This window comes from Pseudopodoces humilis, chromosome 8 (genome assembly GCF_049639895.1).
Source record: "Pseudopodoces humilis isolate 2021_Gansu_Grassland_sample_001 chromosome 8, ASM4963989v1, whole genome shotgun sequence".
Lineage (NCBI taxonomy): Eukaryota > Metazoa > Chordata > Aves > Passeriformes > Paridae > Pseudopodoces > Pseudopodoces humilis.
The window spans coordinates 10,173,036-10,200,949 of record NC_142207.1 but is presented as its reverse complement, the minus strand read 5'-3'; the positions used below and the strand labels follow the sequence as shown (position 1 = coordinate 10,200,949).

At 38.7% G+C, this 27,914-nt stretch overlaps 1 protein-coding gene across 2 annotated transcripts in view; it reads right to left on the bottom strand.

Annotated features, from left to right (window-relative positions):
• Positions 1–27,914, bottom strand: part of MYLK (myosin light chain kinase) — a 194,699-nt gene that overhangs the window by 31,785 nt on the left and 135,000 nt on the right. For both annotated transcript variants that reach the window (XM_088058800.1, XM_005519645.3), the window contains exons 18-21: positions 25,933–26,013; positions 15,229–15,279; positions 13,505–13,632; positions 9,990–10,143 (exon numbers count right to left, since the gene is read on the bottom strand). In XM_088058800.1, coding sequence (XP_087914926.1) covers positions 9,990–10,143; positions 13,505–13,632; positions 15,229–15,279; positions 25,933–26,013 — 414 coding nt within the window. The remainder of the gene's footprint in view (positions 1–9,989; positions 10,144–13,504; positions 13,633–15,228; positions 15,280–25,932; positions 26,014–27,914) is intronic.

Here is a 27,914-nt window from a genome sequence, read left to right as displayed (position 1 = left end):
AAGCATGAATTTATAGAGTAGATATGTACTGAACTGAATCACAGAGGAGTTACATGATTTGTCTAAGATTAGAAAGAGAGACTGAAACAAAGATGAGAACTGAATCTTGATCTCTTGGTGCCCAAACAGCAGCACCCCACTTCCCTGTTCTGGTCCTGTCCCAGTCTCCCTGGAGCTGCAGGAAGTGAGGATTCAGCACCCACAGCATTTGCAGTGTCAGCACATTTGTACCATATCCATAGCAGCCATCAGAGAGCTGCTGGCATGGCACATATGGATTGTATGATTTTAGTCAGCCAGTGGTAACAGCATCTTCTTTTCACTACAACTTATTATCCATGTGGACCTTGCTGGGAATGATTTTCTGTCCTTCTCAAAATGTTTACAGAAGTGTAATATTCAGCCCTGTGTCTTGTTTTCCTCCTATGTAACCATCACTGCATCATCTCAAAATGCAGACAGAACTTGAATAAGTAACAGCTGATTTATCCTGAATCCAGAGCACTTGCAGATACCAGGAGGAAAATACTTTGAAGAAAAAGCCAAGCCAGTAGTCCATCACCTTACAGTGGCATCTATTGAGGTTTTCAAAGCAGTGCAGATTCTCTGAAATATGCTATTCTGTGAGCCAAACCTGGATGTATGTGTTGCTTTAAAAATAAAGTGTTAGGGTGCTTTACTACCGTGCACTGAATTTATATGAAGAAGGTGTGCCTATGTTTCAGTACTTGCAGAGCACAGTAGCCTGCTTCCTGTGCAGGACATGAAAATACACTCATTGCTGACTTTAAACACACTTCTGTTTCAAATGAAACTCTGGGCATGATTTATCAGTTTCCTAGGCCTCAGTTTCCTTAGTGAGCTCTCTTTTCATGACTCACCTAGGAAACTGAAGTCCCTCTGGCCAGCACGGTTTACAGAAGTAAGGCTTAGGTATGTGAGCACTGCAGAGAAGACATTCATGGCCAAGGGGACATCAGTGGCAAAGGAAATGCTGCATGGCTTCAGACTAGTATCTGCTAGACCTGGGAACATTTCTGTATTCCTAAGATATTTTTTCCAATAGGCAGAGATGAAAACATGCAACCTTGGCTGAATTCTACTGAGCCAGAAAGATGCATGTTTCTGTTTGAAGTCTATCATGTGCTGCTGCTTGCAGATCTGTTCAGTGTATAAATACTGTAGTAGCTGCTATGGGAGATCATAAACAGGAATGAAAGCCTAATCTTTGCTCTTTTTTAATATGACAGATGTATATGTACCGTTTTACCATGCTTAAAAATGACTTGATATCAGACTGGATGGTATTCTACAGCTCTGAACATTCAGAGAATCTGCAGATGGTCTCTCCATGTGTCTGCTCTGTTTCTCAATATTCTATGGGGATTTTAAAGGTTACTCTGTATTCATCTGTCTGTATTGAAAGCTAGAATATTTTGCCAAACTACATTCCCATTCCCTTCTGGAATATGAAATCTCTATCAGCACAATTAACTGCCTCCAATAAAAACATTCCAAGAGTTGAGGAGGGGTGTGGAAGACAAGCACAGTTCTCTATTTTGTCCTTCTGTTTTAGTATTTACTATACCATTAATGTCCCTGAGCTGCCCATCTCCAATATTCTGCTTCATGTCATGTGCAGTTTTTGACATGCACAATCATATTTCATATTTAGGCTTATATTATGAAGGCTTTACATTGGCTTTAATGGACTACAATTTTGTTCTTCCTCTTCTGGAACAATCCATAGCTACAATCCAATATGTGAACAAGAATGAAGGGAGAGCAGCCAAAAATGCACTTGTGCACATTTCTATAGGAGAAGGAACTAATTTAAAATACTGAGCTTTAACTTCAATTTCAGTGTTACATGCAACAAAAGAAAGCCACCATAAGGTATCTTAACTATATGAAAGTAGGCTAACTTACAGCACGTACATAACCTCTAAATAAAGACTTGTGATATTCTAGATTATCATGGTCAAACTGGCTGTATCTACACAGTCCTGTTGAACCTGGTCAGAATCCTACATACTCCAATGCCTTTGCACGTAAATCTCTCTAGGAATATAAGTAGGGTTGCCCCCAGCTGTCTTCCAAGGCCTTGTGGCAGCCAAAGGAGCTGGATAAGCAGCTAATTTGGCCTCAAACCTGACTCAGGGACAGTTTGCACAGCAGCACAGACTGCATTAAGTTACTGATACCAGCAGCACAGAGGAAGTGTGCTTCTACTGCTTTGTAGCCCTTTGTGCTCCAGCAAAACCAGACACAGATTAAAACCCACTGTTTCTCAACAGAGGGAGGCGTAAATTACTGCTACCCCAAAAGCAAGGAGGTCAGATTCCAGCTTATTCTTTGTGGCATGTATTCCTTTGAGCAAATGATAATGTGATGAGCTGACCCACATGAAATGTTTAAGCCACTTTTAAGACCATATCAGCACTGAAACACACACTTGTTATTTACTCTCCAACTGAATTCAGCTGCACTCCTTCCTCAGATAAATTCTCAGAAATATTTTGGTAAACAGGTTTTGATATACAGCCTGAAGTAAGCTTTAATTAATTTGTATTTGTGCACTCTGAAAAACATAAAATATAAGCATGCTTGGCCTTTAAATCATTGCAATTTATCAGACAAATTTGAGTTGATGTCATTGCCTTTTTTTTCAGTGGTGTATTGGTTAGAGCATATTGCTAATAACACCATGGTTGTGGGGTCAATCCCTGTACAGTCCATTCACTTAAGGGCTGGACTCGATGACCCTTTTGGGTCCTTTCCAACTCAGAATAGTCTGTGATTCTGTGAAAATTTCTTCGCATTGGCAAAGGGACTTTCTGCAGGGGAGGTGAACCCACAGCTCATCCAGCACACCCATGTGACATGAGACTGTGCTATCTAGACCTCACTGCCTTCTCCTCATGGCTCAGTTTACAGAGCCCTCAGAACACAAGAACCATTCCAAGAGACCAAAAAAGGCAGCAATCTCCTTATCTGAGTGCAAGGAAATGGAAATTGTTGTGCTACTTGCTGTGAGGGTCAGGCTGAGCCAAGGCGAGGCAATAGAGTTTGCTGTGTGTTAAGAGCTCCCATGGCCCTGGCTCTTAAGCAGAGATACTGTTCCAGCAAAAAGCCTCTGAAAACTGAGAACAGTATAACCACATCCTCTGAAAAGTTTTCTTTTCCTTTCTTTTATGAACAGAGATAGTGCTGAAGCAATGTCTCTGAAGCAGTTTTCTTTATCTGTTCTCAAAATTGGTTTGTTTTCTTTCTAAATCCAGTTATCATATTACTGTATAATACTATTATTAGCTATTGTGATATTTGTTTGCCAGATAAAGGACAGACAGAAAGAAACAATTTAATTCCATTCCACAAGCTGTTTAGCCAGGGAAGGTATTTAATATGCTGCAAAAGCCAGTTGAACACTGTCCATGCCGACAGCACTGGCAAAGCTTTCATTTGAAATCCATCAGCAGGAGAAAAGCAAAACCATAAAAGGTCATAACTGAACTTGGCACTATCGCTGACAGGGCTCGGGGTCATGGCAGACCTTGCTGCTTTGCTTCGAAAACTATGCCCTGCAGCTCTTTTTCCAAGGGAGAGGAGTGCTACAAGTAGATGTTACCCCTTAACACCTGTAACTAATGCACACCCTGTAGTTCGTGTACCACAGGGTTAGGATAAAGTTAAACTAGAGAATGCCTGCGTTTTCCTGCAAAACAACTCAAGAAACTGAAATGAACACAAGGTTTCTCCTAATCAAACAGCCTCCCCAGCAGAGGCAAGGACCCTATGGTAAAGATTTGTTAGTCCAGACTTTGAAATTTACACCTCTCCCGTAAAATACACTGCAGAACACTCTCACCACATCAGCCCCCCTGACAACTCTGACATAAAACTAAGTTATTTTAAAACTGCCCTTTTGAGACCCGTGGATAAAGTACCTCACAAATACTGGTGGCCCAGAGCATCGCTGTGTGCTGTTGGGGTAACTGAGGCATGGGAGTGTAAAATGACCTTGCCCAAGGACACACAGGAGAATGGAGCTGGGAACGAAACCAGAGCTCTCCACTCCCACGCAAATGCCCTCAGCACAAGAACATCTCCTTCTGCCACAGGCCTAATGGAACAAACAAATATATAATGCATTCTCAGGAGCCTTTTTCTAAACCATCTGCTCCCAAGCCTGAATCAACAAGCTGTTCAGATTACTCATGTGCCGCACATTAGGTATCTGCTTTGATAACTGATTGAATTAGAGCTCCCAAACCTGCCCACTGAAAGGCAGAATAAATTTTAGGAATTTCTCTAGTAGGGCTATCAGTGGATTAGTCTCCACTGGAGTGAGTTTGGGTCCTAGGAACCCCATGTTTGCATGCAGGAGTTGTGATTAATCATTTTTGAGTAACTAGGTAAAACACAGGAATTTTGTTGCAATTGTCGAGCTATTTATATTCTTCTCAAAAAAAAAGCTGAAGGTAAGCATCAGGAAAAAGCAACTATGCACAGAGTTCTACTGAAATTTCTCCCAACAGAAGTGACATTGAAACTACATGGCCATTCAAGGGATAAACCTGGATTAGTGTGCCAGCACTGATGCACAGAGCAGAGTAAGCTGGTTTTCCTCTACACATTTTGATCTGTCTGTGAAAAGTTTTGGTATGGCTGCAGAGTTTTGCCACTATGCATTAGTGGGAAGCTGACAGTGGAGGTTACTATAGTCTTGAACTATAACAGCAGCAATATAAGACATCTCTTCCTTTACCAGCAGTGTAGTTGCCCTTTAACCATAAAACCAGTGACAAAAATACTCTAGCAATCCAGAGGAATTTGAAAGGTTGAAGGTTATAGAGCAAGTCCACCCACATATTCTTAGGAAATTCACTGCATTCTTGACCCGACTGCAAACAGGGAATCACATGGATACTCAAAGATACAATCTGATGTTTTTCAAAAGAAGAACTTCAGAATCATTCATATTTGCACTTCTGAGCTGCAATATTCAGTGTCAAAATGTCTATCGTGTCTCGGTTCACTGTCTGCTTCCCAGATGTCTGCCCTTAACTTTTCCAGAGAGGGAACACAGAACCCTGACCACTGGGTCCTCTCTGTCTGAGTGGTGAGCACTGAGCCAGATTCCTCAGGATCTCCCACAATGCATTCATACTGCTGAAAGGGTCACTGTGCACTGATGGTTTTGCTGCCACGTTTCCTTGTAACAGAATTTCAGGGCAGAAAATAAATGCTAATATAGCTTGCACATATGTGACTTGTGGAACCAGAACCAAGCCCTTCATAGCAGCAATTACTAATCCTACCATTACATTCAATGACTATTGGAGTTAGTGATGGTAAGACCTTGTTCGCAAATAAACTTCTATTTTCTCATTTGTGCTTGGGAAGACTGTGCTCACACAGATTCTGCTAAAGGCATAGAAACACCACCATCCTCACAGCAAGTATCCTCATCCTAAGTCAAGTATGGAATGGAGCAGAGGAGTAGGTATTAATGAATACACCACTTGCATGCCTGTGTGCGACATGCTTATATATATATGTGTGTGTGTGTGTCCTTGAGTACTTGGTTTACCACTTTCCAGCAGCAGAGAAGGCTGCAAAACACAGCACATGCACCAAAGCTGAGAGTAATAAAAACACTAACATTTAACTTTAGGCTTCTCAGGGTCTAATGACATTGCTCTCATTCTTTTGCATATATCCACCATAGAGCTTACTAATCACCATGATACTTCTATGCGTGTGTAATACACATGCACACAAAATACCACATCAGGAACAGTAGAAATCCCCAAGGATTTGTAAAAGGCAAACAAGGTTGGTCAAAATCAGCCCCCAGTTAGGTAGTAGGTTTGTTTCTGTCTTTAAATAAGTAAAAGACAGCACTAATATACAAAGTATTCACTAAACACTGATCATCAAAAAGCCCCTGCACAGTAGGCATGGAAACATGAAGCAATATGCCCAAAAGCATGTGGCAAGCTTGTGGCATAGCTGCAGAACATATTATTTCTCTAGAGACAGATACCCTTGTTGAATATTGTGTTATTCTTCTGACTCTGTCATAGCACCCAGCTTTAGCCAGTAGGAAAACCAAGTTTCTTTTTCAAAGGTGGTCACAGACCCGGGGCTATCACACAGCTAAAATGTTCAGAATCATAAATTTGATAACTGTATCAATATACATCCAGTAAATGTCATGAAAGGAATGAATATTCCTTGCTGTTATTGTAAAGTGAGGGCTCTACCTTGCCTAAATAAGTCAAATTTTACACTAAGCTCATTGTTGGCTCATTCAACAGCTTTGGCAGCACAAGTCCGCTTCCATCTGACACACTGCTATAAATCATTAGCTCAATCTCACATCAGGCTGTTTCGATTTTGGAGCAGAAACACGTTACAAAATCTCCCTAGAGAGATCAGTCAGCTACAGAAATTGCTTATTTAAGAGAGCTGATCATAACAATAGAGAAGAGCTCAACATGGAAATTTTGGGAGCAGTCAGCCCTTTAAAAGAAGATACTGCTTAACTTGGATGTGTCACAGACTTGCAGGTCTCTCAATATTATTAGTGCTTGTACAGAGCTACACAAGGAATCACAAGGCTCAGTCCTTGTGTCTGAGTGCTGTGTGCTCAGCACCACAGCATTATTTAAAAACTCTCCTGGAACTTGTTTATGTATCAGTGCATCTGCTGTGTGGACTGCACACAGCTCACACTGGAAGCTGAGTGTAATGGACATTTTGTTCATTGAAATTCATTAAAGGAAATAAAACCCCTTAGAATGAAGTTGGGCTTCTTTCAAGAGCATCCTTTCCCATGGAAAATGGGAAATCATAAACTATTTAAATGCTTTAAGTGTCAGAACCCTTGCACAGTTCAGTTAAGATTGTAGTTGAGGCCTGAGTCTGACAGTTAAATTTAAGACTTTGGGAGATAAATTCAGAGGAATGCAGGGTATCTTTGTTTCCCTAAATGTCATTATTAAAAATAATTTCTACAAATTGTATTCAGATAGAGTTTACAATCTAAGATTCAGGGTTTAAATCACAGCAGGATCATTTCTGATTTGAATCCTGGCAGATAAGCTCAACCCTTTGTCTTCTGATGGGAGGTTAAGTCAATAATGTTATTATTTTGTGAAGAAAGGTCTTTGACAACTGCAAGGATAAAAGCAAGTTCCAGGATGGTCTTAAATATCCTCAGGAAGGTCTTTAGACCTTCTGTTCAAAGCAGGATCAGCTATAAGGTCAGATCAGATTGCTCAGATGCTTATCCAGTCTGAACTTGAATACCTCCAGGCTGCACAACTTTGCTGGGCAACCTGCTCCTTGACATGTGTTACAATCCAACTTTAATTTGAGAAATGTTTATTGGAGTCTTTGCCATCAGCATGAAGACTTTGAAACCTATATGGTTTCTTACATGGTAAGGGGTAATAATAAAATAAATATATCATTATTTCCATATTTATTTCATTTTGTATTTTAACAAATGCCTTTGATTTGCTAAAATTCGGAAGAGCCAAGTCTGTTAGCTATCCCTTCGAGAAATGCAGCTCTGGGTCTGCTCAGACACACTCCTCCTGAAAACAAATGTTCTGTATTTGTAGTTTCAACACGTTCAAGGCTCAATTGTGCAGTGTGGTCAGGCAGCAGCATTTTGAGCACAAAATACACACATGGATGTGCCTTTTCTCAGTAAACTTACAGGGAGGCAGCTCACACAGAATTTAGAGCCTTATTATAAAGGGCTGAGGCAAACCAAGCTGATGTCTAGCACCAGGACTTTCTCCACCAACGTTTGTTATGAAAGTGGGGTCAGAGTAGGGAGGACAAGTTTCTTCCCAGTACTTGGGATGGACAGGCAGGAATTTAGGACTAAGGATGAGCTTTGGTAGACTCAGAAGGCTCTGGTTCTACATATTCAGAGAAACATAGCTTCCCTATTTTGACTGACAGGCTTTAGAGGAAAGTACCTTCCAACTTCAGTGAACGTTTGACACCTTTAAAGGTGAAATCAGTGTGAAGGATTTGATCTCAGTAGTGAGATTCTAACCTCCTTCCTAGAAGGAAGACATTTTTTCTCCCTTTTCCCACATTTTTGAGTGCCCAGATGGAAGAATCTGGCCTTAAAATGCATGTGCAGCAAGCTAGGAGCCGTGAGGCCTTGTCATGCCTTCAGCAGTGCTGACATCAGCAAGATGTCTCACTGAAGAGCTTGGCAATTTTACAAGAAGGAATTTATTCTTTTTAGTTGGAAACTGTGAGCTTGTCATCAGCCAATACACATGGCAAACCGTACATTGTAAGGATGCTTCACCCAACTCTCCCAAAAGCATCTCTGGGAATCCCATGGTTCTCTGGCACATGTCTTAGGGAAGAGTGAAGCAGGAGGCTGAGATGTAGCTTTATAAGGTTATAGAATTCACAGACTTTCAAACCAATTAACTCCAAAGGATATAAACCAGTGACTTATATAATAATAAGTCAAGGCCCACACAGTAACATGATAATAGGAATTGTCAGCCTTATGCAGCTAAAAAAAAATACACCTTGCCCAATAACCTGCTACAATTAGCTGCCTGCAGCAGTTGCCTAGGAAAGAGGGAAAAGGAGGGAAATGTAAAGAGCAATTAATCTCCTGCCATTCTTCCAGCTGCTAATCAGCTGTGTTGGGGTTTTGCAGCCAAAACCTATACCCAGACCAATATATATGTTTATTCAAGGACCAGTGGTATTAATTTTTAACCTAGCTGTACTTCTGACTTGTACAACCCACTGTTGGAAGGGGTAGTACAATTTATCTATGAATCATGGGAAAAATACTGATTCTATTTTCTTCCGTTCTTGAATTCTCTGGCATGTTTCTGGAATCTACTTGATATTTATACTCATCCATTCAGTTATCTTTTAACTGCAATTAAAGCCATAGACTGGATGAAAGGAACTAATTTAAATAATTAGGAAGCCTCTATTGACAATATGTAGAGCAACATGCAATTGAGTCACATTCAGTCTGTTTCAGTGGATATTGTACCTGAAAGTGTGATTTTATTAATTAAACTTTGTATGGTATTCACTGGATTGGTGGAATGAATCTCCAGTCCAACTTGGGTTAAAGGTATTTTTGCATTGGTTTCATTGGAGTCAGACATTAATCTTTGGCCTTACACCTACATTTCTTGCCTTCCTCACAACCATGTGGCTGTCAGGGCACCTCCTCAAGTGATAACCCCTCTGCAGGCCACAGGTGACAGAGCCCAGAAACAGACCCAGCCCACAGATGTATGTTTTACCAAATCACAACTTTGCTTGTAGATCTTCCCTGGATTTCCCAGGAGCATTTTGCTGTGCATCCGCACAAAGGTGGGCTCATTAGGCCTTTCAGAGCTAGGTGTCACAGATCTAGATTTTGGCTCCTCACTAGGCTGCAGTTTTATCTGCAAATAAACTGCAACAATCTGCCAGCCTACATCTGTGTGCAGCTGTCCACAGCCTGGTACAACAAACCTGATGGCCTGGGAGTGTCACCTGACAAGGCTGTTTAAAGCCTTAAGATACCTTTGTAAAAGCCCACGATGAAGGGCTCCATTTTCAAAACAGACTGGCCTTATTCACTGCTTTTTGTCCCTGTGGAACAGTACCATGGTAGGAATTTAAAATGGAGACATGAGCTGTTTTTATCTTGTGGGGGTATTTTTTTTTTAAGCATGAGCTATTTCATGTATTTTATACCTTCATCACCATGTAATTAAGTTTTTTTCCAAATAAACACAGTACAGCCCTACTGAGCTTGCTTATAATCCTTATTACAATATCACTGTCAATTTTTTGAATACTAGCTTTTATTTCAGTCTTCTTAACTGATTATTTTATTTAACCTGCTGCATATCATTATATAAAATGCAAATGCAGACTGATGTCTGAAGAATAAATATATAAATAAAATATTATTATGGACTTACCAACAACTGTAAGGTTGACTTGTGCTTGTCTGCTGCCAAGTTTGTTCTCTACAACTAGGGTGTAACATCCACAGTGTTCCTGCTTTGTTGATGATATTGTTAGCTTGCTGCTGTTTTCAGCATTCTCAATTTTAATATATTCATTTTCTTGAATCTGCCAAATAAAAATAAAAATTATGTGATAGATTTCTTTCTATCTGAAAGAGCTCAAAGCACAATACAGTGTTAGCATATTGTGTGTTGTCTGCAGATAACTCTATTACAGAAGTGAGTTTATGCAGCTGGTAAACTGTAATCAACACAAATCATCTAGAAATGCAGGGGAACATTATAATGGCTCCTGTCCTGCAAAGGCCACAGGGAGCACTGGTGTTGCTGGAACCCCACTAAGGAACAGGAGTGTCACTTTTTTACTTCTCTTTGACAGGCTGAAAGTGCAAACTGCAATTGTCAAAAGAACAAAGTTTGGTCTCGCATATCATAGAGAAACCGCAGTGGAACAAAGGTTTAAGCTCATTTGCCATTCCCCCTCAGAGGCCCAACATGCAGACCATCCACAGCTATGACTTTTGCCCTCTTGTTTTAACCAGGCTTATTCTGCACTTCCACACAAACCAGGGTAAGAGTTTCTTGGGTTTGAACAGCTGAAGACAATGTATGAAATGGTGATACAACACTACAGCTCTACAGAGAGACATTCAAAGAGCAGATTGAGCTTTCCCATAGCATTTTAATTTTCTGGGGAAGCAAAAATCCAAATCTCTGCTGAGTACCATAAGCATATTATGAACTAGTTTTTAATTGAAAAGGAGCTATCATAGCATAAACGGCCAAGGTGACTTAGATTTTAATCAGCATTAGCTTGAGATATGACAGATCTTTAAAAACCTCATAATGCTACACTGCAATTATAGAAGCTGTACACTGTGTTCTTATGAAACAGACAACATAATGTCAATGCCCTTCTTCCTCCCACCACTTCCTTCTTAGATAAGTGACTCTTCCAAGCCATTCTCAGAATTTAATTAAAAATTAAGGCTATTTAGCTTGCCTTATCTTGTCCCATATATTCAGAGAAGAAATCGAAATTTTTTGAACAGGACCTTCCCTGTTCTTTCCTCGACTGAGACAAAACACATGCACTACTATCTGCTCAAAAGTAACATTAGAAAGATTTTCCTACAGTAACTCATACAGAAAGTTAACAAATGTGATTTTGTAGGGTTAAATTATACTGAAAGTTGTTCCACCCTGCTGACATACATCTGAGATTCTAAATGGTCTTTTATGTTTTGCTTCATTAAAATTAGTCAAGGGGTGATAGTAGAACTAGATCTGCATTATTCAGAGAAAGCCCAGAAAGGATACAGAGAAAGCCCTGAAGGGATGCAGGGAGATCCTTGAAAGGATAGAGATAGCCCTAAAAGGATGCTCAGTGGTTTGCAGTGGTTGTGGGGAGCATAGGTTGGATCCTTGGGATGCTGAAAGAAAGTCACTGGTCATGGTTAAGAAGTTTCAACAGCTGGCAGTGTTCAGTGGAGGACTCAGCTAATGAAGTGTCTTTCCAAGGCTTTCCAAAGCTTTCCCCCCTTTAGCTCAGCACACTTCCAGCACCCCTCCACTACACTGCCACAGCACACAACAGTATGGGTCACAGATTCATGACATTCCCTTTCTTCAAGCAAAAGATAGTCTTGGAATATACCTGTGCAGGACTGTGGCTCTCCTGCACCTGAGGGAATGAGATGAAGAAACATGGAGAGGAGGCTGCAGCAAACAGCAGCAGGGCTGAAAACACCACTTTCTGGATCAGCTCAAATAACAACTACAAATAACTCCCAGTAAATTGTCAAAACACTTGGCTGGTTTTCACTTTTAGGACTGGGAATGGAACAGAGTTGAAATCAACCACAGTTATAGAAAAGGAAGAAATCCAAGCATAAAACAATGTGTGGTGAAGTGAAAAATAAAGCAAAATTATGGTGCAGCACAGGATGCAGTAAGTGGCTCCCCTTTTAAATTAATAAATGAGAGACTGCTGCCCTCACTTGTCCTCCTGCAGTGTTTGGTAACCCTCCTGTATTTTTTTTTTCTTTTGTATCTCATTCAGGAGAATAAATAATTTAAACATTTTTATCATTTTAATTTATGATTTTGCAATACTTCACTTTGTCTCATAGTGGATAACTAAAGAAGAAACTAAAGATGGTAAAAATAGCATTTTACAAAGGAGAAAATAACTTGGATCTGATAGGGGCATTAGGAGCTGCTATTCCTTGTTATCCCATAGAACTTGAAGATTAAAAAAAGGCCTTAAAATCTGGGTAAATAGGATTTCTGTATTCAACAATGAACTCAGAATTCTGCACAAAACAGAAACTCATTTTTGAGGGGTACATTTTACCTAAATGTTAAGACAGAACTTAGCAAAATCTAACACAATGTCATTGAAGCTTCTGAGATGTTTTTTTTTTTTTTTTTTGTGGAAAGCAGTGGTTAACTCTAGTCTTGAAGCTAAAGAAATTTAAGGAAATATAAGAGTTCAAGAAAAAAGCCACCCTTTCCCCTAAAGTAAGTGGTTATTTTGAGTTAGCAAGGATTGGACTCTGGAATACCCTTTGCACCAAGAAACTGTTTTGAATTCTTTCAATTAAATGCTGACATGTCTGGATTTAGAGTCTAAACTTCCTTCTAGGAGGAGATGTTTTTATTTGTGTTCTATAGAGTGCATAACAAGTTCAGAACAAAATAAACAGAACAGCAGCTACAGTAGATATTTATATTTTCTCTGTCCTAACGTGACACTTCATCTTCTAGTCTGAACTTGCATATTCAGTTTTTTCATTTAAAGTGATTTTAAACAGCTTTGTTAAAGCAACTCCCTTTAGACACTGCCCTTATGTGATACAGTTGAAGATATTCAAGTAGAAGGAATTTTAACCTAGGGAGTGAGGGCACTGTTGGCATGGACTGCTCTGGTGCCCTGTGTGGTGACATTTCTGTTGCAAGACGATTCACTCAAGTTTTTTATAAGGTATTTTGCCCCTCTGACATAACTTTAGACCCAGAATCAACAAAGAAGAGGCCATTTTCAAAGGAGAGCAATGTCCCCTGTGAGAGATACTTTTCAGATACCTGTATCTTTCCCATCACTTATCCTTTAATTCATAATCTAAGACTTTTCTCAAAGAAACTATCATTTGTTACAGGAGGGGACAGGCAGCAAAGGGTCTAAAATGTAGCAAGAAAGATTTGGGTTTGGTATTAGGATAAAGATTCTATAAATATATATATATATATAAACACTGCAATAATTTGCTAATAAAGATTGTAAAATCTTAATCAGTGAAATGTTTTCAGTAGAGGTGAGGAAAGTATCTTCAGGAACAACATGAACTTTGCCAGTTTCTTGGGAAGGGAGATGGAAAAATAGGAGATGGAAAAATGGGAGATAGTCATTCCAGCTCTGCTTTTTCAATGACTGCTAGAAGAGCAAAGAGCAGAAAATAATTTACCTGCTTACGGAATTTCATCCAGGTGCAAGTTACGGGTGCTGTTCCTACCACCTTGGCAAACAATTCCACTGATTCACCTGCACGGACTTTTCTGTCTTCTGGGAACTGAGTAATCTGAGGAGGAGCAGCTGAAGAGAAAAATAAAATAAAATAAAATATCCCTTTAAATTACTGTAAGTTTTCTTAAAATTCAAACACATACATTTCTCAGCTCAGCTGTTTCAGAGCAGCATTTGAAATCCAAATTAGCATTTACCTGTTGCTTGCAATGAAAAAAATTCTGTGGATTTGTTAATTCTAGGGGAGTGAAGCAATAACAATTTACCCATCCAAAGTTTGCTCATTCAAGACCAAGGTGCAAACATACAAAAGACAAAAACATTGGCACCTACCATCAAGTCCAAATACAAAGTTTATGAAATTTTGTTGTGGGTTTTTCAGAAAATCTTCCTCTTTTGAACTCTGTATTTTTGAAGAATGGCTCCAGCTACCTTCTTACCAATTTGCATGTACCGAAGAGGTCTGCAAACCTGCTCCCTGATGTCATCAATAGAACTCAGAACATTTAAGATTCAAGATCTACCTATGAGGATTCTGGCTTCAGTAGCCAGATAAACATTATGTGGCACAGAAACATCATGAGAGACAATGAAGGCAACTGATATCTTTCTCCATTAAGCTAAATTTTGCCATGAGCGATGATGTATCTTTTTATTTGTGTACCACAGTGCTTCCTTTAAACCTTGCAGTCCCATTCATTCCCCTCTATTAATGAATCAGGCATTCCTCCTTCTCTTCCCTCTCACTGTCTGAGTATCAATAGATGGCAGAACATCTCCTGCTAACAGTGCTCCTTCCTGGCTTTTGGCTGTGCTGCTCAGAGTGTCAGACCTCTGGTAGCTGCTAAGCACAGATGCCAGAAATACCACAGGCTAGACAACTCCAGGGTGAAACCTATACTGTTGATTATAAAAGCATCGTGATAAAAAAATTATTCTTGTGTGTGTGTATTGGAGAGGAAGGGGGCAGACTTGAGGACATACTGACAGAAATGGTAAGAAGCATTCCCTAATATTACAATGACCTCACTGCCAAATCTAACATTCTTTACAATGCACAGGGCTATTGTGCATGAAAAAAGTGCTTTATTTTCCTTTTCAAAGTAATTAAAACAAAGTAGGTTTCCTTCAGCTCTAGTCTTGACCTTTTAAAAGTGTTTTTGTTTTGAAAATATCTGAAGGAAACTAGGCTGAAGTGTAAATCTGGCACAGAAAGCAGCTTGAACAGTTTAAAAGTCTGATGAAGTTTTAAGACACTGAAAAGAGGTTCCCATAGAGGAAATTTCCTTGTAACTTTTAGTATAGATAGCTTTGCCTTGGAGACTGCAAACACACAAACAGGTTACCATAATGCCAGTGATGAGGAACAGTAAAATCTATCACCTTCTCTGTGGTAGCTGCTCATGCAGAGGATTCTGTGATACACAGAAAAATTCCTTTCACAGAAAGCCAAGGTTTGTTGTGGATATGCAAAAGGGCATAAGTTACACACTACTGACACTTTGTAGGCTCTTGCTATAGCCCATCTGAGAGTATTTTTTGGACACTTATAATTTAATTCTTGTACAGTGTAAACAAGTTTGACTTACCTACCATTTAATCACATATTCAAACAAACTTAGTTGGCAAAGAGCTGCACTGCTAAATGTGGGTGGCACAAATTACCTGCTTTTGGAGGAGTCTTTGGAGCTGGTTTCTTCTTTACTGTTGCTTCACCTAGTTAAAAAAAAAACAAAACAAACAACAAACCATGTGAATTCAAAGGTGAGCTTTGCAAGGTACCAGACTAACCACAAACTTCCATAGCAAAGCTTTGTTGACACTTGAAAATATAATACGTTCTTTCAACATATTAAACTAAAGAATTAAAAATACCTTTAAAACCACTTTTATTATCCTGGGTGATCATCAGAATATTCACAGTTGAGGCTGAAACTTTTAAAAGAATCAAAGAAATCTTCTACATTTTTCCCATGATCTGTTATGATCCATTCCTTATAGCAGTTTAACAGGTGAAAACAATGGGCCAAGACCCATCTCATACTGACTTTCTGCTCAGATTTCCAGCACAATCAATGCTGAATGATCTCAGTTAAAAGTAGGGTAGTTAACACCATGTTCTGCTTCTCATACCACTTGTGAGCTTGCAAAGAAACAGCACTACACCAAAAGTAAGTATTAGCACCATCCCTCTACCTCAGCTTCTTCCTTAAGCAGGGACAACTTTTTGTTATATTCTCAAAAGAAAATGTCATATCTACAAAAATACGGCTAACAACTTGAAATCTGGACCCATAAATTTTTGGAAGACAATGTTCTACAAATTGAGCAGGGTAAGTAGAAGAACAGTGGAGAAGACATAAGTAGAAAATGGCTATTAACTATTTTTCACGAAACAAGGAGGCCACCCAATTAAATTACCAGACAGCAGGCATAAGAGAAACAGCAAATTAAATATAACATCCATAATCTGCCTTCACAAACAAGTAATGTTTTATAATACAGAAACACAAGCAGGTTCAAAAGGACAAATTCAGAGGAGTTATGTATAGTGGTGGCCTTTAAACACAACAGTCTGGATGCCTTCAAACCACTGAATTCCAGAAGTGAAGGAGTTCATTCCTTTTACAGCACTCTCTTTTTGCCTGCTATTCTAAGCATCCTGGTCAGAGAATGGCCTCTGCTGTGAAAGAACATTTCTTATTTTCTTATGCTCAACTAGGCAGCATGATTGAAGTAGTCTGGCTTTTAAGATGTTATTGCCTCCAACGGAAGCAGCATGTGCTAAGTGCTTTTGAGTATCTGGCAGACTATACAGAGGTGCCCAGTGATAGTCATAACAGATGCAAAAGTTTTGAATTTTTTGGTCCATTCTTTTATTTTCTTATTTAGTTATTTCAAATTAGAAAGACAATGAGCAGCAAAATATCCCCCTGATTTCACCAAACAAATAAAAACTTTTTTTTTTTTATTTTAAGCCTTTTGGTTGCAGCAAACTACAAGCTGTGCATGATAGCCTGGATCACATAATGTGATGCTCCATGAAACTCAGAAGCCATGAGCTGCAAAACCACTGTGGAAGTCTAATGCTATAGCTCAAACAACAGACAGATTGCTTTTTAGACTAACTGGAGATAGTAGGTGATGTGGTATAGGATGTGAAAAGACCAAATGACTTTAAAAATATCGAATGGCTTAGCTGTCAACAACAGTGGTTGTTGAGTTCATTCTTAAGAACTTTATGCAGTGAATACAGAAAAGTTTCTTTCCACCTTCTTTCCATTTTCAACCCCCAAAAGTATGCTTGGCTGTGCTCTGAATTTATTGATGTTGTAGCAACCAGAAACACAAAAATGGAGAGGCTGGATATTCTCACAGTACTTATTGCTGAGACAAAAATGAACAGTTGGGTATTTCCCAAAGAAGCCTTCCTTTGACAGCTGCCAGCCCAACAGAACTACTTAAAGGTTTAGATGAGTTCTTGTGAGGCATTGTGCCCAGTATTACTGGACTACCAGGGTGTAAGCAAGGTATCTGTCCTGCCACATCTTCCATGGGGACATAACCCTCTTTAAAGTGAGCACAACTGCTCATTAAAGGGACACATTTACTTCTTGGGCCACCAACAGGGTGACATACCCTGGCTGCTGTGGTAAGTGACAGCAAATGTATTTCTACATCTTCTTTCCTGCCCAAGTTGTACAAGGAAAGGCAGCAAGTGGTGTTTTCAGAACAGCTTTTCTCTTTGTCATGGTGTGGTCACACTCTGAGCTGAACCTCTTATTTCAGGTTGGAGCCACATTATGTGGATGCAACTAGGTACATGATCAGGTGCCAGCTGGAAGGCCTGTAGAGTCTGGCCTCTCATCTGCTCTTAAACATCCCTGTTAATGGAAATAACCCATTAGTTACTCATTAGATGCATCACCCCACGTAAACTCACTCAGTTATATCATTTAGAAACATGTAAACATTTTTGTTTGTGTGTGTGCTGTATTTGACATCAGATTCTCTGCTTTTCTCTAAACTGAAATGAAGTAGCTGTTGGGTCTCTTCTCAGAGCTGCTGTGGCTTTTAATTCAAGCTGCAATGACAGGAATTTGATTGCTTCCACACTCCATTAAGCCTGATACGAACAAAGAGCAACAAGGATGAAGAAGCACCATTTGTCAGGTGCCATCGTGGGTTGCAGATGCTGTTGCTATTTTTCAGGAAAAAGCAAATTCCTCAATCCGGTATGATTTTCACTCAAAGATCACCTCTTGGCCTGCACTGTGTATTCAGTGCACTACCTTAGTTAGTAGGCAAGGTGCATGCAACTGGAAAAACTACACTTAAGCAAATTTAAAAGACTCTCACCTCAGTGAAGATTTCCATAGAAGCAAAGCAGAGAACATGAACTCATCACTTCATTCAGCTGGGGCACTACTTTTATATGTAAGTACTATTTTTTTTTAATTTAAATTTCAGTTTATACCCACCAGGACATTATATTCACTTAACTGAGGATATATGGACTGTCACTGGACTTCATCAAACCATGCAGGTTGCCAAGGGTTGCTGGAAGGTCTGGATGAATATCCCGTTTTTCAGACACAAACAGGCCTGAGCAGAAATGAAGTTTCTGGGGCAGGGTGGAAGGGGATGAGTACAGGGACAGGTCTCTGGCTCTGTGTAATTGGGTTCCTTGGCTAGTAGTGTACAGTCCACTGTTCTTAGATCTTCCTTAAGAATACCAGCTCATCTTATACATCTCTTTGAAATGCAACTTTTTTTTTTTTTTTAAAGACTGCTGGAGACAGTTAGTGAAAAAAACTAATAAGATTACTCAAAGTTGACAGGGTCAAATGATTGTTTTCATTAAAATATTTGAGCCTCTTGGAAATGTTAGCTCAAGTCTGCTTCTGCTGCACTTTTTTTTTTTCTTAAAGATGGTTTGTCTTTCTTTTGGTATTTACACTGAAATGGGCTGATGCTGAAAATCAGCCTGGAAGTAAAAGGACTAATATTTCCCCCTTAAATGAATCTGCCTCCTGGAAACAGCATAAACATTACAAGGCAGGTTTGTCTCTTACAGAGCTTGTGTGGGGGGACATAAAGCTAAAAGGGGAGAAACCCCATACAGGCTGGTAGCTGCCAGACATTTGGTCGTGCTCTTCCTTTCTCTGATGGTGCAGTAGTGAGAGCAGATATGCTCAGAAGCCTCCGTCTCTCTTTTTTGCTTCCCTTTTTTGGAATTTTACTAAAAATAGGAATAGCCCTCCCCTGAAATGGCTCTCTGCACAATATGCTTTCATAAAGCATGAAGTGAAACTCTTAGGATCTGAAAAAAACATCAGTACTCAAGATAATATTTCCAACCAATCCATAATTCCTACTGTCATCCCTGAGGGACATGCCTGAAATTATGTGCATGTCTTCTGTAGTGATGGATTTCAGCACCTGGCAAACAAATACAATTAATACCTAACTCAATTAACATAAGGAATAAGACCTATCCCAGCATCTGTCTGTTTGTGGAACAGCCTCATTTTAGCTCAGGAGAGTAGAAGGATTAATGACATACTCTCATACTGCAAGGCACATAACAAACAATTTTCCCCTCATGCAAAACATGTCGCGATTTCATCTTCTTAGAGGAACTAAATTGGGATTTTTTTTCAGTGTTTTCAGAGTTCAAGAGAAACTGAAAAAAGAAGTAATGTCTGTAATGTGTCAGACACCATGATAAGAAGAATATTTATGGACAATTTATGGAAAGCCCAGATTCAAATATCTGTTCCTTCTTCCCCATCTCACTTGGATCCTTCAGGCTTGTGGGATGTGAGATCATGAGGTTTCTCTCTCCCCCATGGAAATGAATGAATCCCAGTATAACCTCCTTCAGACCCTTCTAGGGATAGATATCTGGGTCTGAATCAAAAGTGACTGCTCTCTCTCAAAGCTTCACTACTGCCTGCTTTGCCAGAAAGCATGGGATGACTGAGAGCAAGAAGTACAGAAAAAAATGAAACATTTGGCTTTGTGGTCAAAGTAATCGATGATTCTGTTCTATCCTTGCTTCTGTCACAGACTTAGTTGATGGTACAAAAACTCATTACAGATTTTAGCACAGACAAGATGAAACAGGAGAAAAATGATGGCTACAATTGTAGCAGGAAAAGACAAAACATCATTACCTACAAGTTTATTCGTACATTCATGAACCTGTGCTAATTGCTAGAGAGGAAAATGACAGACACAATGCACTGAACACCAGTGGCTTGAAAACTTCATCAAGATTTAAGTTTAAACAGTTTCACTTCATTGCATCTCAAAGAGCAAATTTCCTATGCTTCCAAATAACTGTTCAGTGTCTAAATACAATAAAACAGAAAGCAGCTCTGGCTAAAATTTGATGACAAGCAGGAATTAGAAAACTTAATTCTATGCAAGTCAGTTATTTGAGTTTATGTGCTTCATAACAGTTTTTTAAAGCTTTTCTTTTATTTTTCATTAAAAAAAGCTGTCATTTTGTTGCAACATCCCATATTTAGTTTCTAAATCATGCAGAGATTGTCCTCTAATTGAGAAATATACAGTGTCTGCCTTTTGAAAACAAAAATAAAACCCAGGAAATACTCACTTTTGCATTCCAGTCAAGAGAGAGCTAGCAAATACCAGCACACTCAGAGCTTCAATAATATGATCTGGTACACTGAAAATAACTCAGTATTTTAAAACAGCTCAACTAAAGGAATAAACAATTCCATAGCAGTTTAGTAGCACAGTTCTTGAGCAACTTCTACAATTAAACTAAATCTGAGCAGTGCAGAAGAGATCCAGTATGAAATACAGCTCACAAACAGCCCAGACCATGTAAAATGCTCTAAAAGCTCTGGCAGGAGCAAGACAGCAAGGTTAGTTTCTTAAGTATAAGTTTAATTTTTACCTTTTTTATGTCCTGGGAGAACATGTAGAATTAGACACTAAAGAGTTGTACCCAAGTGTGTAGGGAGAGGAATGTAAGGTTGGTTACTATCCTGCTACCCAGTCTGTTCCATAGGAAAACACTGCCAAGTCCCCTGGGTATTCAGGAGCTCCAAATGGTTTCAGTGGCAAAAGCTAGGTGCTATATGCTTTTGGATATTAATTAAGCCAGTGGATTTAGGTCCCTGTTATATAAAGAAGAAACTTAATGCTTCTATTATATGCCTCAGATGTGCAATTTCTAGCCAACCGACTTAACTGGAAATTAATGAAGTGTAACACCAGTTCAAGATGAAAGATGAATTTTTCTATGAAAAGCTTGGTTAGAGGCTTCTCTGACAATATAATTCATATTGTTCCAACACACTAAGTACTTGTACTCACTGTGCAGAAAATGTCTTGGATCTCACAACAGCCAGGAGAAGAGCAGCACGAGCCTTCTGGGAAATGAATGGGACTGAGGGACTGGCTTGGACAGCCTCATTGATACTCAAGAGCATCTCAGACTATCCCAGTGACCAAAGAGGTCAGCAGCAGTCACAGATCACAGCTGCTACCCAGTGCCCACATTTCTGCAATTAAAAGAACATCTCTGACCAGAACAGTCACTTCCTTAGTAATTGAGTTTTTCACTTAGAAAGTGGCAGGTTTCACGCTTAGGACAAAACAATCTGTCATGAAATGAAGATTTTGAAACGTTTCTTATTTATCAATGCCATGATTCATATTATTTTCATAGAATGGAAATCAATAGAAAACTTGAAGTGTTTACTGGTTTAGTCATTTATTAACTAAATTTGACACACCAAGTTTAATGTTTTAATAACATTCTCCTAAAAGGTGCTTGCAGACTTGGATTCTCTGACAAGATTGTTTATTGAAGAGTAAATAAGAGAACTGCATGCTAATCATTTGGCTACTGACTCATAATTTTTCCATGGTGATTAACACTTACAATTCTCCCTACTATGGACAAGAATATCTCCCTACTAAGGAAATGAGTATATTAACATAATAAGGGGTCCTGTTTAGCATATTTACTTTTATGGCCCATTGTTCCAGAGATGTCACTGCTCAGCTTTGCATTCAAGTACAAAAAATGTTAAAAATTCAAATCTGGGGAGGTAACAGTGAAACCTTCCAGAGGATTTGATCTGGACAGTGTCAGTGGTGACATTTTATTAATAACCATCAGCAAGGAAATACAGCTGTCTAACCAAAAATGCCTTTGGACATGAAATCAAATGTTTTATATAGTAGCACATCTAAAAGATTTCTATCACCAAGCTACCAAATACTGCTAAATAGCTTGCAGGTATGTAGACAAAGTTGTTTTCTTTTGTGTAACTTTATTTTTAACTGAGTAGAAGAACTTATATTTGTGCAATCAAATTCTGCTGGGTCAGCCCTTCAATGTATGTGGTCTGGATATGAGAACAGTGGGTATAAGAAGTATTACTCAGATGAGGGAATCTGGGATATCCTGTTAGGTTTTCATAATAATGATTGTGACAGGTGATAATTACAATTTCTTAATATTTACTGGAAGTAGTTCTGTGAATTAGCCCTACAAAAAAACATTGGGCATTTCTTTCCAAACACCTTAATCCAATGCTTAGATTTATGAGGATTATTTTCTAAAGCATTAAAGTACTTTTTTTTCTCAGTAGCAATAAATGGGATACAGTTTCTTCCTACTATAGTAAAGTTATGTTGCATGGCTCAGCTGTGGTGAAATTAAAAAATAGAAAATCTAACTGCTGTAATATTCCTTTTTCATTAGCAAATCTTAAAAAAAGCCTTTGAATAAAAGTTGCTTTGGAAAGCTCATGTTTCATGCAAACTATTGTGACGCCACTTAAAAAAATCTATACCATCTTCAATACTGCATGCAAACCAACCCTGAGACTGAGGATCAAGGAAGTTGGGTTCTAGATCTGCAAACGAATCTGCCTCACCTTGGGCTAATTCCTGCTGGCTTGGTCCTCTGCTTAAGACACATTAAGAACAAAAAAAAGTTTGCAAATTTGAAGTAGTAATATATTTTTTTGAAAAAGGAATATTTATTTGTGAACATTCAAACCTTTATTTACTCTTAAAAATCTCAAGCAGTACTTTGATTTTTCCACAGTCTGTTGCGAGAAAAACATTTATTTAATAAGCACTGAAGATTTTGCAAGTGGCTTTGGTAATTGAAATAACCATTTCCCTTTAAGCTTAATTTGAAGTAAGTTCTAATTTCAAAGGGAAATGGGTGCCTAAATCCCTTCACGGCAGTTTCAAAGCTTTCTAGAGAAATATTCAAGTGGTGAGAATTTTTGGCTTAGTGTTTCTGCTACAGGGCTGTGTCAAGCCAGGAGACCCTTACATTACCCACTGATTGTTCTGGCATGGCATGGAGTATGCAGCATGATAAATAATGAAAGGGTCCAATTTTCCACTGCCTCTTTTAGAAGAAACGTAACACTTTATTATTCTAACTCAGTAACATTTGATGTCCACTGACCAAGGACTCAAGTGACAAAGCCCAGGTCAGTGGAGTCAGTAAAGAATGAACCAGTTCCAGAGGTGCCCTTCCCCTCTTCTCCCTTTTATTTCACCCAGCTTCAAAGGTGAATCTGTTTCTTATTCTCAGAAACAGTATTATTTATTCTATTTATCCTTAGAGGGTTGCATAATTATTACTAAATTCTGGTGACACAATATTAATTCTAAGCAAAAGGAAATACATTGTAAGTTTTGTAATTTGCCAGCATGGGAGCCATCTTTCTGCAGTAAACACTGCAAGCATCCATTCAGAGATGTTGTTCATCACTGATTGACACACAGCTTCCTTCATAATGTCCTTATTCTACACCAGAATCCAGTATGTATTGCATATCAAAAGAAGCAATGCCTCAAATTCTGCTTACTATTGGATTTCTGTAGCTTACAAGCCCCAAGCTTCCAGTAATTAAATAACAGTCAGAATGAGCAGCCAAATGACCTGAGTCAGCAACTATTCTCACAGTGAGACAAATTCTACAGGTTAACATCCTGACAACATTCACTCTTCCACAAAAAGAAATGTATTGATCTTTGCTTTGAGGAACCTAAAGTCAATTATTTTCCTTAAAGTTTCTACTAGGGAAAAAAAACCTAAGGATCACTTGATCTATCTGAAGGGAGAAAAGGATGGCATAGCTGCTAACCATGAAATTTGACTTGCGCTTCTTCAAAGAATGTGGAAAAAAATAGGGATCTTTTCCCTGAAAAGCATTTCTAAAAAGTACAGAGAATATATAGTCTCTCTCAATCCCATAGAGTATATACTGCTGTGATTGAATTCACTACTAAGAATTCAGAATCTATTCACTATTAACTCTAATCACATTATTGGGAATATTTTTTCTCTCTTTCTTGAACATCAATCTGTACACTCTACTTGCCATTAGGACTGTTGGTAACTTGATGTGACAACAAAGACCAGAAAACATCAGAGTAAAAATCTATCTCCTTATTAGACTAGGATATCTTAGTTCACAGTTATTCTCTATTAGCTTTCTTTTCAAGAGATATGCAGTAAAGATAGACTAACACCTGACTTGTAAAGCCCATTCTCTTTCAGCTAAGGAACTTTAAAATCTCTACATCTGATAAGAATTTCAGTGTAGACTGGAACTGTGTAGTCCGCTGGATCTATTTTGTATATTTTTCCCCTGATAAACATACAAATAAGAACTTATTTCAGAAGACAAATACATTCCTCAGAGACTCAGATGTTAAAAAACCAGCTGTGAAATCTCTGCAGTCAAATCCTTTTAAAATTAAATATGTATATTTCAAAGCTTTTCCAAAAACTGTTTCAAAGCCCAGTTTCCTAACATTCTCTCTGTTTACCTTGATGTCTACTGTGCCGCAGGAAAGATGTTTTAAAGATATTTTGAAAAATAGAGCTTATGAGAAGTTCAAAAACTTGAAACACTGAAATAATATGCCATGTAGAAAAATCATTCCCTATTATTTCAACCTTCTTTTCCCAAATATTTCTGCAGCCAGAGTTGGTCTCTTCTGTTTTGCTATCTATTTTAATTTCCACTAAAACCAGAAGCAAAAGAAGCAGGATGTGGATCAGGTCATTTATCTCCATATTTAGACTTAGTCCCCGACTCACACTTTCTCCTGGGAAAGCTGCAATTGATAACACTGCTCGGAGGATCAGTTGAAATGTGTGTGTTGTATGCATAAAAATTCAACTCAAGACACTGTTCTGTGGAGTTTTAACTGGCTTTCAAATGTTCTTTTCTATCTATGTTCAATAACAAAATCATTGTTCTTAATTGTTGTTATTTATGGCACTTGAAGCTCAGGTGCAGAGGTGGAGCATGTCAGTGTGACTCTTCCCACATCCCCAAAGAGAGGCTGGAGAGAGAGTTATAATGCTCAGCCAGAAACTCAGAAATAGCTGTAGCCCAGGGCATAGTTATGTAAGTCACATTTCCAGAAGCACAATTACTACCTGTGATCATCAATCACTATAAAACTGCTCTGACTCCTTCTGAAAGCAGCTGAAAATGTTCTTGCTGGAAGACCAGATTAGAGTTTATTTGTTTTTTTATTTTTTGAGACAGCTGGATAAAATATTTTATATTTCTATTAAACCACATGTTTACATCTTTTTAAGAACTCACATGGTGGACACCTTAGATAAAAAAAATTTAAATACCAGTTTTGATTTAAGAGATATTTGTATCCCTTAATTTCATAAGTAGTACTGGTGTTAGAAATTCCTGAAGTGACTTTATTGCGCTGCCTTTACCATTTAAAGTTTCCTCTTAAGCAAATGGGCGTATGCTGAGTAGCAAAATGGGAATTTATAGCTAATTTATTATTTTAGAAAGCATTAAAAGCAAGTTAAGCATTTAGGCTTAAAACGAAGAATGCAAAATTTGCATCATCACTTTCCATGGTCATGCCAGAAAAGGACAGATTACTCTACAGGGCATTTCAGTCAACATGCTTTACCTATCAATCTAGTAAAATAAGTATCTATATTTACTATATAGTATATATTTACTACTACCAATAGTAAAACTTCAGATTGTGTACACAGGACACAACACAAATTGAAGCAAACTACTCGAGTATTTCTGTGCTCTTTGAGAGGCAGCCAAAAATAAATCGGTGTCACAAGTTTATTGCACCATTATGAAAAACAGAGAGTAGAGTGGGCGAGGTCTGAACTCACAGTTTGGGCTCTTATTTCTAATCCCCACATGGCAAAAACTCATTTCACATGACTTAAGTGCACGGGCTAAAGAAACAGCACAGGCTTCTGATTCTGAAGGGAATGACCACAGAATCCCAAAGCACTCTTTTGTTTCCACTGAAAAGAAAGCAAATCAAATCACAGTCACTTACTCTCTGTTGGCAGCACTGGGGGAAGTGTGGTCTTAGGCTTCTTGGTCTTCTTCTCAGTAGGCTTTGAGGTCTTTGAGGCATCTGCAATCAAAACAAATAATAAAATATAAATCCTATTTGAAAATCAATAATGAAAAAGCTGTCTAATAAAAGGTTTATTTTGGATCTTTCTGCAAAGTTAGAGGAAATTGCTGTCCTTTAGGCTTTTAAGAAGAATTTTCTGCACAGATTTGCTGGAGACTCTCACATTCTGAAACAAAGACAGAACAGAGAGAAAAAAACCCTCTACAAAAGCAGCTGCACTAAGAACCCAAGTAAGCAGCTAGACAAGAAGTCCTGTGTAAGCTGATAGGTATTTTAGATTAATAGATCAAATACAATGTGCACAAAGCTGTGGAAGACAGTGCAGAGATAAGGAAAACAAAGCCGTACAGAAACATCATTTAATTCAAAAGAATCTCTCGGCATTTCTTCTATTCCACTGTCTATGTGATCAATTCAGATTAACCCATTTTGAAAAGCAACATTTCCTCTATCAGTTTAAATTTTTCCAAGAAAACATTATTGGCTCTTTGCTTATTCCTAAACAGAAACAGCAGAAGGGACACTACAGGACTGAAGTTTGATGGGTTCTAGTATTTTCACAATTGTATAGCTCTTATCCAGAAACTGCTCATCACTGCAGGCTACACCAACACCTAGGAGTCAATAAAGCTCCCTTCCATTTGTATCCCACGTGAGAGATAAATAAATAAATCCCATGAGATATAAATAAAAGGTGCAACGTTTTTAAGGTTATTCCAAGCTGAGCATGATTACAGGGCTGGAGCACTTCTATGAAGACAGGCTGAGAGAGCTGGAGCAGCTCAGCCTGGAGAGAAGAGAGCTTTGGGGAGACCTTAGAGCCCCTTCCAGTGCCTAAATCGGCTTCAAGAGAGCTGGGGAGGGACTTTTCACAAGGATCTGTAGTGCCACATCAAGAAGGAATGGCTTTAAGCTGAAGGAGGCAAAGTCTAGATTAAATATTAGGAAGAAATTCTTCACTGTGAGGGTCATGAAGCACTGGCAGAGGTTGTCCAAAGAGGTTATGGACTTCCCATCCCTGGGGTGTTCAAGACCAGGCTGGATGGGGCTTTGAGCAACCTGATCTATGGGAAGGAGTCCCTGGCCATGGTAGGGGTTGGAACAAAATGATCTTTAAGGTCCCTTCCAACACAAACCATTCTAGGATTTAATGAATGATCTAAAATGCAAATCCTAATAAGGATTTATTATATTGTTTGATTGCTTGTTATACTGTTTGATCCTGACATTTATCTTTGGAAGAAAGATTATGATTATAGATTATGATCTCAGCAATAGCTGTATCACTTTACAGCTTTCAAATATTCAGCTTCAGAATATTTGTGAATGAGAGAGCTGTTAGCTACCAGGGAAAAAGATGACATAAATGTTATGGAAACAGCTATTTTAGTCACCTTCCTCTATGTGCCAGTGTGTGAAAATTCATCTAAGTTTCCTAAAAAGTTAACAGAGGAAGAGAGAATCTCCTAGTAAATAATTCCGAGCAGGAGGCTGTGTGAGAGTTCAGACATTCAGATTCTACAGATCTGCCAACTGAAGTCAAACATTCCTCCAATCCTGAGTTATTGATGTCAAAAGAAATATAATGATTATGGTTACTTAATCTAAAACTCAGCATCTGGAATCCTGATAGTGGACTGAAGAAGGGAGAAATCCAAACTCTTGTCTTAGATCACAATTCTAATTTTGAAATAACAGTCATCCCCTCTGCCAGTCTTAGGCATGGGATATCGCATGGCATCTTTCCGAAATAGCTGGAGTTTGCTATGGTGCCGTTCGTTAAAAACCTCTTCTCAGTAGCATGCCAGTGGAGAACAAAAAAGGCCCATGAGGCAGCCAGCACAGAGGTAGGGAATGTGGTCATCCTGGTGCCCCACATGATGTGAGCAGTGAGCTCC